The following is a 15169-nucleotide window of genomic DNA, read 5'->3' on the forward strand; positions in this document are numbered from 1 at the left end:
TTAACTCAGATCCAGCTTGCCAATGACAAGTCTTGCAAGCTCCCAGTTGGGAGCTGGGTTTCCAAGACGCTATGCAGCAGGAGGGCCTATGTGGTTCCCAATGATTGCCGGACACACAGAACAGACACCGTTCCCCGGCACAGGCCACACGGAGCTGGCCTCAGCCGAGGTTCACAAGAGCTGATATTCAAAACTGAGGTTTAGAGGAAAGGAGATGAGGTGCGAGAGAATTCGAAGCGATACCCAACCCTTGGCCAGGCCCCAGGGGTTTAGATTTCTGGGCCAGAATGCCCACAAGCTTCAGCGAAAAGCTACCGCTGGGGTTAACAGCGGGCAGCCGGGGACCCATTTACACAAGCGGTGGCGCACCGGCGAGGGCGGGGGATCGCATTTCTTTCTACGCAGCGCAGGTTCCGGTCCAGAATGGGACTCGTCGAGCTCAGAATGGCCATCCTAAGCGCTAAAGGGGGGCGCCCCCACTCTGAGACAACTCTTGTCCTTGGAATTCTCTGGTTCAAGACGGCGGCCGCCCAGAGGCTCCGCATTGCGCGGAAACCCGTCCCACCGATCCATCAGTCGCACGGCTCCAGGGTCTAAGGGGAACCTCTCAGGCCCAGAGGTTGCAGAGTCTCCGCGATACAGCCTACCCAACCGCCTGGCGGAAGCGGCAACAGCGCGGCCGGAGATCGCGGCTGCATCCGGGTCCCTCTCGCCTCAGCCCAATCCTAGGCCGGCTCTCTTCCCACCCTCCAGTTTCTCGCCCCCCCTCCGCCGCCAATCCCCGATCGGCTCTCAGCCGAACATGCTGGTACGAGAGTGAAGGCGGAAGCGGGCCAATGAGGTCTCGCTTCCCGTTTGAAGCGTCCATTGAGAGGGCGCGGGAGGCGGGTGCTGCTGGCTCGAAGGTTCGGTTGCGCGTGTGCCATGGACTCAGCCGCCCGGTGATATTGACAATAGGAGAGAGAAAGGGGCATTGACTGGGACCCACAGCGGGTACCGAACGGCGGCTCTGGCAGCGGCGGCTCCAGCTCCAGCGGCTCCTCCTCCTTTTCCTTCCTTCACCTCCTGCTGCCGCTGCGGATCCTGTTTTCCTCCCTCCCTTCCCCCCCTCCCCACGTCGTCGCCGCCGGGTCCCGGGCAACGAGCAGAGGCGCCGCCCGCCGGGAATGTGAGCGAGGAGCCTCCGGCGGAGCCGCAACGGGGTCGGTGCCGATTTGATGGGACGGGCCCGCGGGGGAGGATCGTGAGGCCACCGCCGCCGCTGGAGCGCTGAGGTTGAGGTCCGGCCGTGAGGCCTAAAGGCGCCGCCACCGCGCAACCGGAGGGACGCCGCGCCGGACAGTCGTCGCCCCTGGCTCCGGACCTCCCCCTGCACATCCCGGTCCCGCCACCCGTCCCTTCTACGGTCCGCTCTCGCGTCTCCCGCTCCTCGAAACCACAGATCATCTTCGAATTCTTCCCCAGAAGCTTCAAGGTAACTTCGTCCCTCCAGGACCGCGGCGGCTCGCCGGCTTCCCTTCCTTCTCTCAGTCCTGTTGGGGAGTCTGCAGGGCACCGGCCTGGGAAAGGCCTGGCCGGGGCAGGCGAGGGGTGCAGAGGGTTGGGGTGGGATGCGGGAGAGGGAGCGCCCGTCCCACTTGTCTGATTTACCTGCAAATGCTTCTGATGATGCCTTGCATTCACTCTGCCCCCTCCCCCCTTTTCTTCACGGTCCGGAATTAGAGGCGTCTTCTTGTCCCCCTTTACTCACTAGCGGGGGCGGGGGTGGGGTGGGAAAAGGGGGCTTGGTGTAATGAAGAAGATTCTGTAGCACCTTATCTTTTCCAGTGCTTGGGTGGGGTGGTGTAGAAGTGAGCATCCCTACAGACACCCCACTCCCTGTCTTTCTTGGATTATTGCTGAACCTTAGAAATAACCTGTGTGCGCTGCTTGAAGGATGATAAAGCTTTGGGTGCCCTGGATCAGGGCGAAACCTGTTTCCCTGGGATTTGCACTGATCGGCTGCTGCTGCATGTTGAGTTCTGCAGCGCTTTAGGTTTGAGATCCTTGACGTTTATTCTGGGTTGCCGGCATAAGGAGCAAACGATTATTGAAAAGACAAAATTGCTACCGGTAGATACATACCAATAGATCTTTAGAGATGGGAGATGAAGAATAAGGGGACAAAAAGAGTGATGGAGGAATGGGATTTACTGAAATCTCGTTGTGTTACCGTAAGAATGCCAGTAATTCACATACCAGATTGGAAAAGCATCTCCTAAATTTACAGCAAACACATGTGATGTGGAGCTTCTTGGTGATGCAGTCATTATGAATTTTTTTCCAATCTTATATAGTCTTTCACAGTTTGTAATTTAATTTCGCATCTGTGACATTGTTTGTAAAGCTAAATTAGGTAGATTTCTAAAAACTCCTTTTTGGAAGAGGGCCACACAAGACTTCAGAATTCCAAACTTTAAGATCATGTCGTTTTTTGGTTATGCTTTTGTTATTTTTACTTTGTCAGAATCCAGGTAAATTTAATTTTTACATGTGCAGGGAAATACACTTTTAGAAATTAAAAAACACTTGTTTTCTCTTTTGGAATGACAGGTGAGTAATTGCATTTTCCCCATATACATTATTTCTGTCTGAGTCTTCCATTAATCTTGCTTGAAGCCTCCGTGCCATGGAAATGATGACATCTGTTTAAGTTGGTGAATGGAATTACACCTAACACTTGTTCTTTTAGGAACTGGCCTTCATTTTAATAATTTTAGAGCATTAAAAAATCCAAGAGAATGATTAAGTTTCATCAACTTGAAATGAAAATTAATATTTGATGACAAATTTAAAGGGAATTCAACATAGTTTTTCTACGTAGACTGTGAATTTATGTTTTCAGTTCCCTTTGGTGCATGATTTCATCATAGTTTTGTTTATTAAGCTTTAATAACTTAAGATGGCTTCATTCAAAAAGACTTCTTTGAAATGATTTTAATTATGCCTTTTATGTGTTCTGTTTAAAGTTATCTAGCCTGTTCTCATTTGCAGTGTGTTGTAGCTTATCATAGCTAGCATACCATATTGCATTAAAAGTCATGCCTAGATAGTTTCAGTGTAATTGTAAATTTTACATAGTGATAGATACATTAGGTTCTTGAAGTACAATAAGAGCCCATTCATAATATTAAATATTTTGGGAAAATGTACTGATGGAAGTTTTCCAGCTGCAGAGTAGCTCCAAAATTACTCCTGGAGTCTTAAGATGAGAAGAGATCTGCAGTTAGAAAATGAGTAGATGGCTTAGAAGAGTTCATCTACATGAGCCTCTTCAATATTTATAATAATGGTAGCAACACAGTACATTAGAGTACTGCTTATATGATAGTTACATTGTTTCTTATGAAGTTTCATACTTTTCCATTGAATAGATGACTTTCAATTGATTTGATTTGCTTTCTTTAAACACATGTTCCCATTTTCATGCATACTGTGTGTGAGAATTTTAGAATGTGTGTAATATATATGCTTCCATCTTGGGAATGTCTGACACTTCTTTCTCTTTAGTAGGGATATGTCCTCAGCACCAACTACTCCTCCATCAGTGGATAAAGTAGACGGATTTTCTCGGAAGTCCGTCAGAAAAGCCAGACAGAAGAGGTCGCAGAGTTCCTCACAGTTTAGGTCTCAAGGCAAGCCCATTGAGTTAACACCTCTGCCGCTGCTGAAAGGTAAGGCCATGACCAGGTGATGGATTCTTTTTCAGTTGATCTTTTTTTATGTCTCTATAAAATATCCCTTTTATAGAGTTTCATACCTGTTAAATTCTGTGTTGCAAATTAAAGGGATGGGAGATTTTAGACACATGGGAATTATTGGCATCTGACTAGATGCACCCCTTTTCCCTTCTGAAAGGTTCAGTTTAATCTTAATAGCTGTGGACAAGTATCAGGAGAATCTTTTACATTGGTAGTAGAAAAATTGAATGCCAGAGGAACTTTGAGATGTTTGGGTCTATTTCTTTTTTACATTTCAGTAGACCTTTCCATGGATACATTATGTGCAAGGACAGCTAAAAATTCTAGTTCACAGGCAGTATACCTAGTGGAGGAGATGGTACCTTTAACTTTATATTAAAATGATATTTGTAAGAACTCATTTTTAAAAATCAAGAAAAAATTGTTAGTTTTTGATTATATGCATTCTTGTTTTTAGATAGTACAAGTAAATATGGTATATGATGATCATACTCATTTCATACTATTTTTTTAAGCTTTTTTTTTTTTTTAAAGATTTATTTATTTGTGCATACAGAACTGGGGTACAGTCCAGAGGTTCAGGGGCAGTGAGAGGATTCACCAGAGACAGAGTGGGGAGCAGAACAGGCAGATCAATGAAGCACACTGCTGAGAGGGGCAGCGGGTGGGTGGGGAGAGGTGTGCTGCACCATGTGGGTCACCTTCAGGATAGGTGGGGATTGAACGCATGCCGAAGTAGCTTCAACTTCTTAGTGCTGTGCTTTAATCTGCTGCGCCACCAGGGAGGGCCCTACTATTTTCTTTTCAAAGATTTTTTTTTTATTTATGTATGTGTACAAGAATTGCAGTATAGGCCAGAGGGGTGTGTGTGTGTGTGGGGGGGGTTGGTGAGGGGAGGTGAGATGATTCATGAGAGACAGAATGGGGAATGGGGAGCAGGACAGGCAGATCTGCTGAACTTCTGGGAACGTGGGTGAGACATGAGAGGTCTGCTGCGCCATGTGGTTCAACTCCCTGGTTAAAGGATTGAACTCATGTTACAGTGGCTGCCAGTCGCTTGATAGTGCTGAGACCTTAATCCCTGTGCCACCAGGGAGGACCTAGTTTAATACTATTTTCTTTGTAATGAATTAGGAACAAATTTTTGATGTGAAAACCTTTTTTCTAAATTAAACCTTTTTCATTTTCTTTGGATATATGGATGCTTTTTATCCCTTTAAATTTTCATTTATTTGCTTTGTGTTAATTGACAGGCAGTATTTAAGTATATTGGAGCATAACTTTTATTATAGTATGGAAAATGTCACTTCTACCTTGACAGGGGGTTTTTGTCTCCTGAGCATTTGAGAAAGTGAACAGATGCCCCTTTATTGGCTCAGAGGAAATCATACATCCTGGTCTCCTAGTTTATCACCATTTATTTCTTTAATAGTCTGTGAAATAAAAAGTTGTTAGAAAAATTGTAGTTTGACTCGGAAAAATACGCTCAAAATTTAGCCTACAGTATTTCAAGCTTCTACTTTTCTGATGGGGACATTTTTATAAAGGGAGGGAGATTAATAAATGGGATTCCAGTGGTTAGACTTGAGATTAGTGGAAGTTAAATAAATACTGATTATTGTAAAAGATGATATATATCATTAGACATATAACTTATTAATAGAGATGAGTTCTTAGTGTTTTTAGGGGAGGTAAGTTTGATTAAAGATTTTTTGGGTAAAAAAGAAAATAATCCTTATGAGACTTGGAAGAATAAAAGAGGAAAATTTTCTGGGAATAAAACTGATGTTGCTTGAAACACAAAATTGGGGTAAATTGGCTTTTTCAGTAATTTATCTAAACTGAACTAGACATAATTACTATTAGCATCTGTCTCTGATGAAGGATCTTATTTTGAGGAAGTAGATTAAAACATTTTTAGAATTAGAGAGAACTTTGTACTTTATTATATTAATTTCTTGGGGTTTCTGGTGAACATTAAGATTAGAAATTGACTGCTCATAGTCAGGGTAGTTATTGTTTTTTTGGGTAATGGATGAGGCTTACATGAGAAGAATTTGGCACATTTTAATACACTGGTATTCCTCACCTTATTTTTCTAATTGTGATTAAAATATACATAGCATAAAATCTACCATTTTAACCATTTTTCAGTGTGTAGTAGATACCATTGTTGTATAACCATCACCCCTACCCATTTCAAAAACTTTTTCTTTCCCAATCAAAACACTGAACACTGTGTCCACTCAACATTTTCTATTCTTTCCTTTTCCACCGGTAACTGCCATTCTGCCTCCCTGAATGTCACTACCAGAGGTGACATGTGAAGGGAATCCTTTATCATTTGTGTATTTTGGTAGCGTAATATCTGCAGGGTTCATTCAAGATCTGCCTTGTGTCACATTTGTTTTTTTAAGGGTGACTGGTGTCTCGGTGGAGCTATATACATGGTTCATCTCTCCAAGGGCACTTGGGTTGCTTCTATATCCCCTCAGCATTTTCACTGTTGTCGTAATGCTTCTGTGACTGTGTGTCTATAAATATCTATTCCAGACCCTCCTTTCACTTCTCTTGGTTATCTATCCAGTGGTGGTGTGTATGGAATTGTTGGATCATAGTTACTTTTTTGAGGGTCCACTGCATGGGTTTCTATAACAACTGTACCATTTTACACTTCCACCAGCAATGCACAGTTTCCTATTTCTCCACATCCTTACCAGTACCTACTATATTCTGGGTTTTTTTTGTTGTTGTTGTTAAGTAATGGCCATCATAGTGGGTGTTAAGTGGTATTTCTTGTGTTTTTGTTTGCATTTTTCTAATAATTAGTGGTATTGCATACCCTTTCATGCGCTTATTTTTAATTTGCATATCCTTTTCATTTTTTAAGTGGAATGTAGTAGTATTGAAACTTTTCTAAACCTCTGCTTTTCAATGATACAGATTTTGAGCTTTTATATGTTGCCAGGAGGGGAAAATTGGAGAGTTTCAAGACCATATAGTACTAAGTATATCCACAAACTTAATCCAGACAGACTGAAAGTGATTCTTATGTAGTAAGCATGTATGGGAAAATATTCTGAAAAGTATTTTATAAATTAGATTTTCACATCTACGGAATAACAAAAAAGGAGAATCAGATACAGACTTCAGAAATATACATTTGCTGTTGATTTTTGTTGTGACTATAGTTTGACAAATGACATTTATTTTCCTTACAGTGGATTGGGCTTTATTTTTGTGTTGTCTTCTTACCAACTTTAGGAGATATTGACAGCATATAAAGAAAATACAGCAGGTCTTTTGTTTGTTTTTGGCCATTTCCTTAGGAGAAACCAGAATAAATGTAAATGTATGCTGAAGGATAGCTTTGAATTAATTTTTCTATAGTATTGCTATGATTAACTTGGAAGGTTTGAGTTTATTTTTATTGGGATACAGTGTAAGTTACAGTTGAATTTGTATTTTGCTATAAAGACCTGACTTCAAGATTTTTAACGTTAGGGGAGTTTGAAAAATGGAAATTTTGTAAACAGTAATTACATAACTCATTTTAGAATCTCAAAACTTTGGTATTCATTAGTGATTACTTATTTTGTGCCAGGTTAAATATATGATAGCTATTACTGGGATTTCTTAAGTTAGAATATGAATAATTACAATTATTTAAATTTTTATATGTTCCTGTCAAAATGCTAACATTGGAAACTTGTGAATTTTTTTTTTTCAAGGTTTATTTATTTATGCATACAGAGCTGGGGTACAGGCCAGAGGTGCAAGGGTGGTGAGAAGATTCACCAGAGACAGTGTGGGGAGCAGAACAGGCTAACTGAGGAAGTACACTGCTGAGGGAAGCAGCGGGTGGGGTCAGGAGAGGTCTGCTGTGACATGTGGATCACCTCTGGGAAGCAGCGGGTGAGGTCAGGAGAGGTCTGCGGTGACATGTGGATCACCTCTGGGGTGGGGATTGAACTGAGGCTGAAGTGGCTTTAGCTTCTTAGTGCTGTGCTTTAACCCACTGTGCCACCAGGGAGGGCCCAACTTGTGAAACTTTTTTTTTTTAGATTTATTTACTTATTCGTACAGAACTGGGGTACAGGCCAGAGGTGCGGAGGGTGAGAGGATTCACCAGAGACAGAGTGGGGAGCAGTACACTGCTGAGGGGAGCAGCGGGCGGATCAGGAGAGGTCTGCTGTGCCATGTGGATCTCCTCCAGGGCAGGCGGGGATCAAACTCATGCAGAAATGGCTTAAGCTTCTTTGTGCTGTGCTTTAACCCGCTGCGCCACCAGGGAGGGCCCCCCCCAACTTGTGAAACCTTTAAAACAATATTATAGCTTTGTATCTCTTCCAACCAAGAAATTAGAAGAAACAATTTCCAAGTGTATTGAATTTAGTAGAGTAGTTTTTTAGAGAATTTTATTTGGAGATTTTCACCTATTGTGTTGGTATCCTGTCCTTTTTTTGGGAATATTGCTTTTTGCTTTCAACTTATTTATTTTTTGAATAGTTATCACAGTTACATGGTTCAGATTTCAAAAAGATACAAAAGGGTGTATAGTGAAAAAAAATCTTCCTTCCATTTCTGTTTTCCCAGTTCTCCTTTCCATAAACAACTAGACATAATATTCTGGCCTAGTGGGTAAAGAATATTAAATCCTTGATTAAATTTGAAGGGCTGTCATTTATCTGAAATTATATTCACTTTTTCCTTGTATGGCGTTTTTCAAATTCTGTGGCATTTCTCAGATTCTCAAAGGGGTGTCTGAATCAAAATAGGTTAATAACCATCAATCTGTTTTGTGCCTGAGTAATGATGTATCTTCTATAGATAGCTAAATTGTAGCGTGTGAGTGTGTGTGTTTTAAAAATAATTATAAGCTATGCTTTGGTCTAGAAGAATATTTGGAAATTAGTAGGTGTTCATATTCAACTTTGCAGTCTTTGAAGCAGTGTGGTAATATTTTTCTCTTGGGAAGAAACAGAAGATTTTGTCCAAAATCAAGTGCCAAATCACACATTTTCAAATGTGAAAGATTATCCTTAGTTGTAGTGAAGGAGGTATTTAGTTTCTTTTAGGTCAGAATATTTTTTTCTTTGTATAGGCTTATAGTTTGTTTCTGTAACAGAGAAAACTCCCCTTCAGAGTCTTATGTACACAAAAGAAATTGAGAATAGGCTTCCTGACTTACTAAACAGTTGAAAGTTAGAGTAGCAGTTTGCATTCATATCTGATCCCAACTGACTGTCATAACTGTTGATCTGTTCTCAGCCTAGGGTTCAAGGACTTCTGGTTGTGGGTAGGGAGCATGTGCTATGGCTAGGCTAAGCGCTAAGGATTCTAAAACCCTTCTAAAATTATAGGTAGGGTTCGTATGTGCCTGCATTTGATTTGGAGAACAGAGTTCATTGCTTTTATCATATTCCGAAAGCCCTACCATCCTACTTCTCTCCTTAGTTAAGAGCCTTTAACTGAGTCTAAAAGATTGGTAATAGTTTATTATTATTACTTTCACAGTATCTTGTTAGCTGTGTGTGGATGCACAGATGTATTGGACACATTTCCATTAAAGGATGTAAGTGATAAACAGAATCAATCACTATGTGGTTCACTCTAGAATATAATCCAGCCAGTACACAAAGATATTTAGGGACAAAGTGAATCTTCTCCTATGGTCCCTTTCCCACTAGAACTTTCTTCGCCTAATTTCTTAATATTCTTCACTTTTCAGCTCAAATGGGTCCATCTAAGGGAAACTTCCCTTCAAGGTGCCTTTAAAAAAAGTCTTTGAAGTTTCTGTCTCTCTGTTTCTTGTATTGTGTTTATAATTTAAAATTATTTTATCTTTGTTCACTTGAATGTTAATCATTTTCTTTTCCTTCACTAAAGTTTGATTTTCCTTGGTGAGGAAACCTTGTTTCTCTCATCCCTACATCAGCATTTGCATTAGTTGACAGTCAATAAATATTTCTTAGTAAATGAGTGAACATTATTAGTTGACATGTAGGTCATTAGTAATGGTAATGTAAGTAATGGTAATGTAAGTATTTGTTTTTCCTTCTTAAATATTAAAATTTTCCTCCCCAAATCTGGTCATATAAGTTTTATTTTAAACTTTATTTATGCAAAGTCATAAACTTGTTTAATGAAAACCTTTTATTTTTAAAAGGATCACATTACTCTGTCCATTTAAAATCCCAAGAGTGATTTTGTGTTCTGATTGTTCTGCATATTTCAGGTTAAAAACTAGGGTGATCCCTTGTGTGAGAGCATGGAGTAAATTTTATGTGTGATTTGCTAGGAGTGAATTCTTTCACTTAAGGGATTTATCACTTTGGGATATGTGTGTTTGTGTTTTGTGATGGTAAGATGTTAACGTCTTAATGTTAAGTGCAATCCCTGGTTTTGGGGACTGAACTATGGGCTAGTCAGATCACCAGATGTACTTCCTTGATATAGTTAAAGACATTTCAAAGACTTAGGTAGTTCTTTTGGTTTGTTTGCAAATGATGACATCCTCTTACTCCTAAAATATTTTTGTGACCTTTATATATGAAGACTTATGAAAACAAATACAGGATCTTATTTTTATACTTACATAGTAAAATTGAAATATGCTAAACATATTTTTGTATATTGTGTAATTATATTATTACCTAATAAATAATAGTGTATTATCTAAGGAAGGTAGATGTCTTTCCTCAGATTAAGAGTAGAGACCCCTGGTTTCATCTATATCTAGGTTTGAATTGTAAGAAGCTTCTGTGACTTCTACTAAGCAATGTTTTAATCTTCAGAATTGGGGAGTGTTGGAACCAACCCATCTTAGAGAGTTAGATTTAGTGCTATAAGCTGATAAAATATTTACTAGTCAGTGCTGGCTACTTTGTAGAAGCTGAAGTATATATTAGCTATTGCAATTATAAAAGAAGCTATATCATGGAACATACTTTGTATTTCAGTTGATTTTTGTTCCTTTAATACATTATGTGGTTTATTTCTACCTTAGGAAGATTAGGGCGTATGTTGAGCTATGACAATTTGACTTTTAAACCAAAAAAAGGAATTAGTTTTTATGGAACAATCTCAGTATTACTGTTTAATTAAGAGCAGCTTGAAACCAGCTTCCCATTTAGGAATAAGAACTTAAAGTGGCTAATGTAATTATCTTCAGGGGAAATTATATTTGTGGAGAGTTACCAGGTAAAATTATTGTTAGATAAATTTATTTTGGAAGTTGTTTACCAAACTCCAAACTTTTTTTGTAATTTCTTATTCCTACTGGTAAAAACAAAATGAACATTGACCTTCTATGCATGTACATCTGTGTATTGTTTACATATGCTATAATTCATACACATTATGGATATATAATTCATACACATTAAGACTACATATGATAATAAATGGTTAAAAACAGTGATATTGAAAAATAAAATATAGACAGTTTAATAGTTTTGTATCCCCTTTAGCTATCTATTTCCTCAGTACACTCACTGACTGCCCTGGAGCACCAATTTATTTTGAGATTTCATTTTAAACATAGTATTTTCACTTTAGGTCTTGAGCCTTATTGATTTGGTGCATTTTGTTTTGAGCCAGAGAGCAACTTGAAGAATTGAATGAGGAAACGTCTTTCTTTATCATCTAGAGGTTTTTGTCCAAGCTTCTGAATTTATTGTACCTTTCAGAAACAAAGGCAGAATTGAGGTTTTAAAGAGTCTTGGAGAGGGTCCTTAACTTGTGGTTGATGGGTGGGTTTCAGTGGGCCCTTGACCATCTTGAAATTTTAGGCAGTATTTTTTTGTCTCCTGGAAGATTGATTTTTTTTTTTTTGAGCAAAGATTTAGAGCTTTCATCAGATTCTCAAAGGCATTTCCCCAAAGATTAGGATCCCTTGGTTTAGATGGTGATTGTCAGTTTTCTCACTAAGAGCAGAGAAATAGCATTTTTCATGTAATCCCTCTCTGTAGAAGGGAGATCTAATAGCAAGAAGTTTTCTTCACCTTTTCTCTCCCAATTTTTAATTCTTTTTGATATCCAGCAGAATTTTAAAAGGTGTTTGAAGATTTTGTTGTAGGACTTGTGTGGTTGTTTGGAAATTTTTGGTCAATATCATTTGAAAAATTAATCTGGGTGAATAAGCCTCCAATGGTCAGATTGAGTGTGCCTTAAAAATGTTCTTTTCTGGAATAACTGTTAACTTGGAAGAAGTTGAGAGGAGAATCTCAGGTTGTCTTTGCCGGTGAAAAAATAGTTTAGCAACCAAGAAGAAGAAGAGAAGCAGCATCTGTTGCTTCAGTTGTTTGCCAGGTGAGGTACTTTTAGGTGGTGTTTCACTTAAGATTCTCAGCAACGCCCAGAACAAGGAATGTTTGCTGTTGACTGTGGGCTGAATAACTTGCTCACTTCTACTGAAGAGCCGTGGTTGGGACCCCAGCCAGGCCCATCTAGTCCAAGGCTGGGATGTTCTCTGTTAAGTACGTTGCCTGTAGATGACCAACTGAGCAATAGAGCTGACTGTCATTTTGTTCAAGTTTTTGTGGCATGTTTACTCTGTGAATCGTTTTGTAAAAACTCTGAAAATTGTGAGATTGAGGTGATGAGAAAGAGAAGTAGAGAAGAAGAGGGAGAGGAGCAGGCAGGTCACATTGTGGGTGGTCCGCTGCTGGAAGTGATAAGAAAGAGTCATAGGAGAACAGGTCTTAGACCCGGCTCCTTGGGAAGGCCAGGCAGTGCACCAAGAGGCAGTCAGGAAGGTTGGAGCCCTGTAGGGTTCAAATGCAGTTATGATGAAGACAAACAGCTGTGGGGAGGTTAGGATCTGGCAAACTGGTAGCTTCCAACTTTGGTGACCTTCACTCATCTCTCCATCTTTTGGGGAACTAGCTTATTGCAGTAAAGGGTATGAGTTAAAGTCAGTGATTATCCTAGCTTTGTGAATGTAGGTCAGTTATTTGACCTATATGGACATTCAGTTTCTGCTTTGTAAAATGGAACCTCTACTTCCCAAGGTGGTTGGTTGTGAGATAACTTGGGTAAACTGCCCAATGCATGGTTGGTTGCTTAATAAATATTTCTCCCCTTATCTTTCTGTTTTTCATTGATCTTTCTTTGAATCACTCTGTGTGCCAGGATCTTATTTCAGAACACACAGCAGAGATACACAGGGAAGAGATCTGGCAAAAGTTCATCCATTTATGTAGGCATCATGAAAGATTTTCATCTTATGGTGACGTTGCGTTTTAGTTTAATTAATGCATGGTTGCTCTTGCCTGGAACACTTTTCAAAGTAAAATGTTAAAACATTAAAAAGAATATGGAGAAAATTGGGACATGGTACCATTTCAGGAAAAGAGCTGTCTTCTAACAAGGAAGATAAAGACTTTGGAATAGTCTTTTACTGAAGTGCCCCAGAAGACAATACTGGAAATGGAAGGAATGTCGTCTGCAAGGAAATACATTCAGAGTTTAGGGTTAGGTGTAGGAAATACATTTCAGAATTTACAAGGAAATACATTCAGAATTTAGGGTTAGGTGTAGGAGCAGTCTTGTATTAGGGCCTTGAAAATCATAGCTATTGCATGTCTTTTACATTATAGACATTAAATTATCTTTTTTTGAATGAGTGTTTTGAAATCAAGGACATTTCTTGCAAAAAAAAAAGCGTTTTGAGGGTCAGAAGGCTCTTTTACCTTTGTTTCTAGTTAATTTTTCAGAAAAAAGTGATGTATCGAAAGGATTATTTCCCCCACTAATTTGTAAGCAAAAGCCAAAATAACTTGAAATCAGATTGATACAAGGAACTTTAAAAAAATAAAATAAAGTGTTAGTACCCTCCGGCCATGCTTCCATGCAGTATCTACATTTGCCTCTTCAACATCTACAACTGTTATAAAGATGTTTTTAACAATAAGTAGTCATTTAGAAACAGTGTTCACTTTAAGAAAGATTAAAGATATTTTAATTAAAAATATTTAAGGTGAAGTTTAAAAATTCAGTAGCCTCAATCTGGGATGTGGCTGGACCTTGTGGAAGATATAGCTGTACATTTTTAGGTATTGATGTACTAACCCTGCTTACTTAACTGTACTTTATACCCAGAGCTAGTTATTTCTTAAATATTTTAGAAAGAGCTGTTTTTTATCTTATTTTATTTAGATTTATATCTTAACATTGCAAAAGGCATTTCAACTGAGAGTGGAAGTTATTTAGACTTTTCTGATTTAATGGGATGTTCTGGAAATGATGTATACTTTAGATGCTCTTGGGCTTACTAGTGGTAAGACCCTCATATCCTTGAATGAAATAAATGAGGCTTGAATAAAACAAGTTATGTATAAATATTTTTCAAAGTATATATGAAGCAAGCAGCTATGAAGGAAGTCTGTATGGCCCAACCAAATCTGTCTCAAAGAGCTTTAAATTCAAATTTTTGTAATTATTCTGGGGGAGTGTAGCTCAATTCATTCATTCATCAAATTTCTATTGAGCAATGTAATGCACCAGACACTGCCCTGGGAGCACAATGATGAACAAAACAAGGTTGATGTTCTTTTCAAAAGACCACTGGAGCTGGAGGCCAGATGCTGGATGGGACTGTTGGGTTGCTGGGCCAGGTCATCAGGCTAGCTCCAACTTTTGTCCTTGCTCCTAAGCAAGGACCTGCCCATAACTACACAACTACGTAATATGTAAATCACCCTTAAGTCCAGTCATGAGGAATAATATTTTCTCCTCATGTTTAGCTATTCTTGTTTTATACTTTGAAAACAAAAATTGTTCTATGTGATGATTAATATCATCCTAATTACTTTGAGATAGTCATATTGGAATTGAAATTTAAACAGTTCTCTTGGTAACATTATGTTTATTATTTTATGATCTTTCTATTTCTTTCAAGATTGGACGTTACTTTGAGATAGCCCTATTATTGGAGTTGATATGAAAAAACCAAAAAATTTTCCGGTCATGGTAACATTGTCATTTTATGATACTGAGATTTCTTTGAAAACAAGTCAGTTAATCCTTGCTTGTGTTGAGAAAATCACTAGTTTACTTTTAGACTATAAATATAAAATGTGAAAAATATCCAAAATCCCTCTGAAATGAAATAAAATTCACCTGTTGTTGCAGCGCTATGCTTTAGATGCCACTGTGTTATTAAAGTGCATGATCTTAAGTTTTTGTTTTTCATTCACTCTTTTATGAACTGTTGCTTGGAATAATGGGGGACCTGATACAATAGATTTAATTCATTAAGAGTATAAAGGTTTAGAAGATTATTCTAGCTACAGTTACTGTCAGCACCAATTGAAGTTCATTAAATGCGAATGTAGGCAATAGTAAAACCACCGTTAGGCAAAGCAGTCAGCATTGGTGGTGTGATGGTTACTGTGAAGATTAGAAAAATAAATAATTGAAAGTAT

General features: G+C 39.0%; 1 protein-coding gene across 2 annotated transcripts in view; it reads left to right on the top strand.

The window, feature by feature from the left end:
* Positions 1 to 934: 934 nt before the first annotated feature.
* The window catches only part of PPP2R5E (protein phosphatase 2, regulatory subunit B', epsilon isoform), a 133245-nt gene continuing 119010 nt past the window's right edge, over positions 935 to 15169 (top strand). Inside the window, exons 1-2 of one of the 2 annotated variants that reach the window (XM_004681797.2) lie at positions 935 to 1474; positions 3550 to 3713. In XM_004681797.2, coding sequence (XP_004681854.1) covers positions 3557 to 3713 — 157 coding nt within the window. In that variant the 5' untranslated portion in view covers positions 935 to 1474; positions 3550 to 3556. The remainder of the gene's footprint in view (positions 1475 to 3549; positions 3714 to 15169) is intronic. The other variant, XM_004681798.2, reaches the window with a different exon arrangement.

The sequence above is a fragment of the Condylura cristata genome, unplaced genomic scaffold, assembly GCF_000260355.1.
Source record: "Condylura cristata isolate star-nosed mole 26May11 unplaced genomic scaffold, ConCri1.0 scaffold00013, whole genome shotgun sequence".
Classification (NCBI taxonomy): Eukaryota; Metazoa; Chordata; class Mammalia; order Eulipotyphla; family Talpidae; genus Condylura; species Condylura cristata.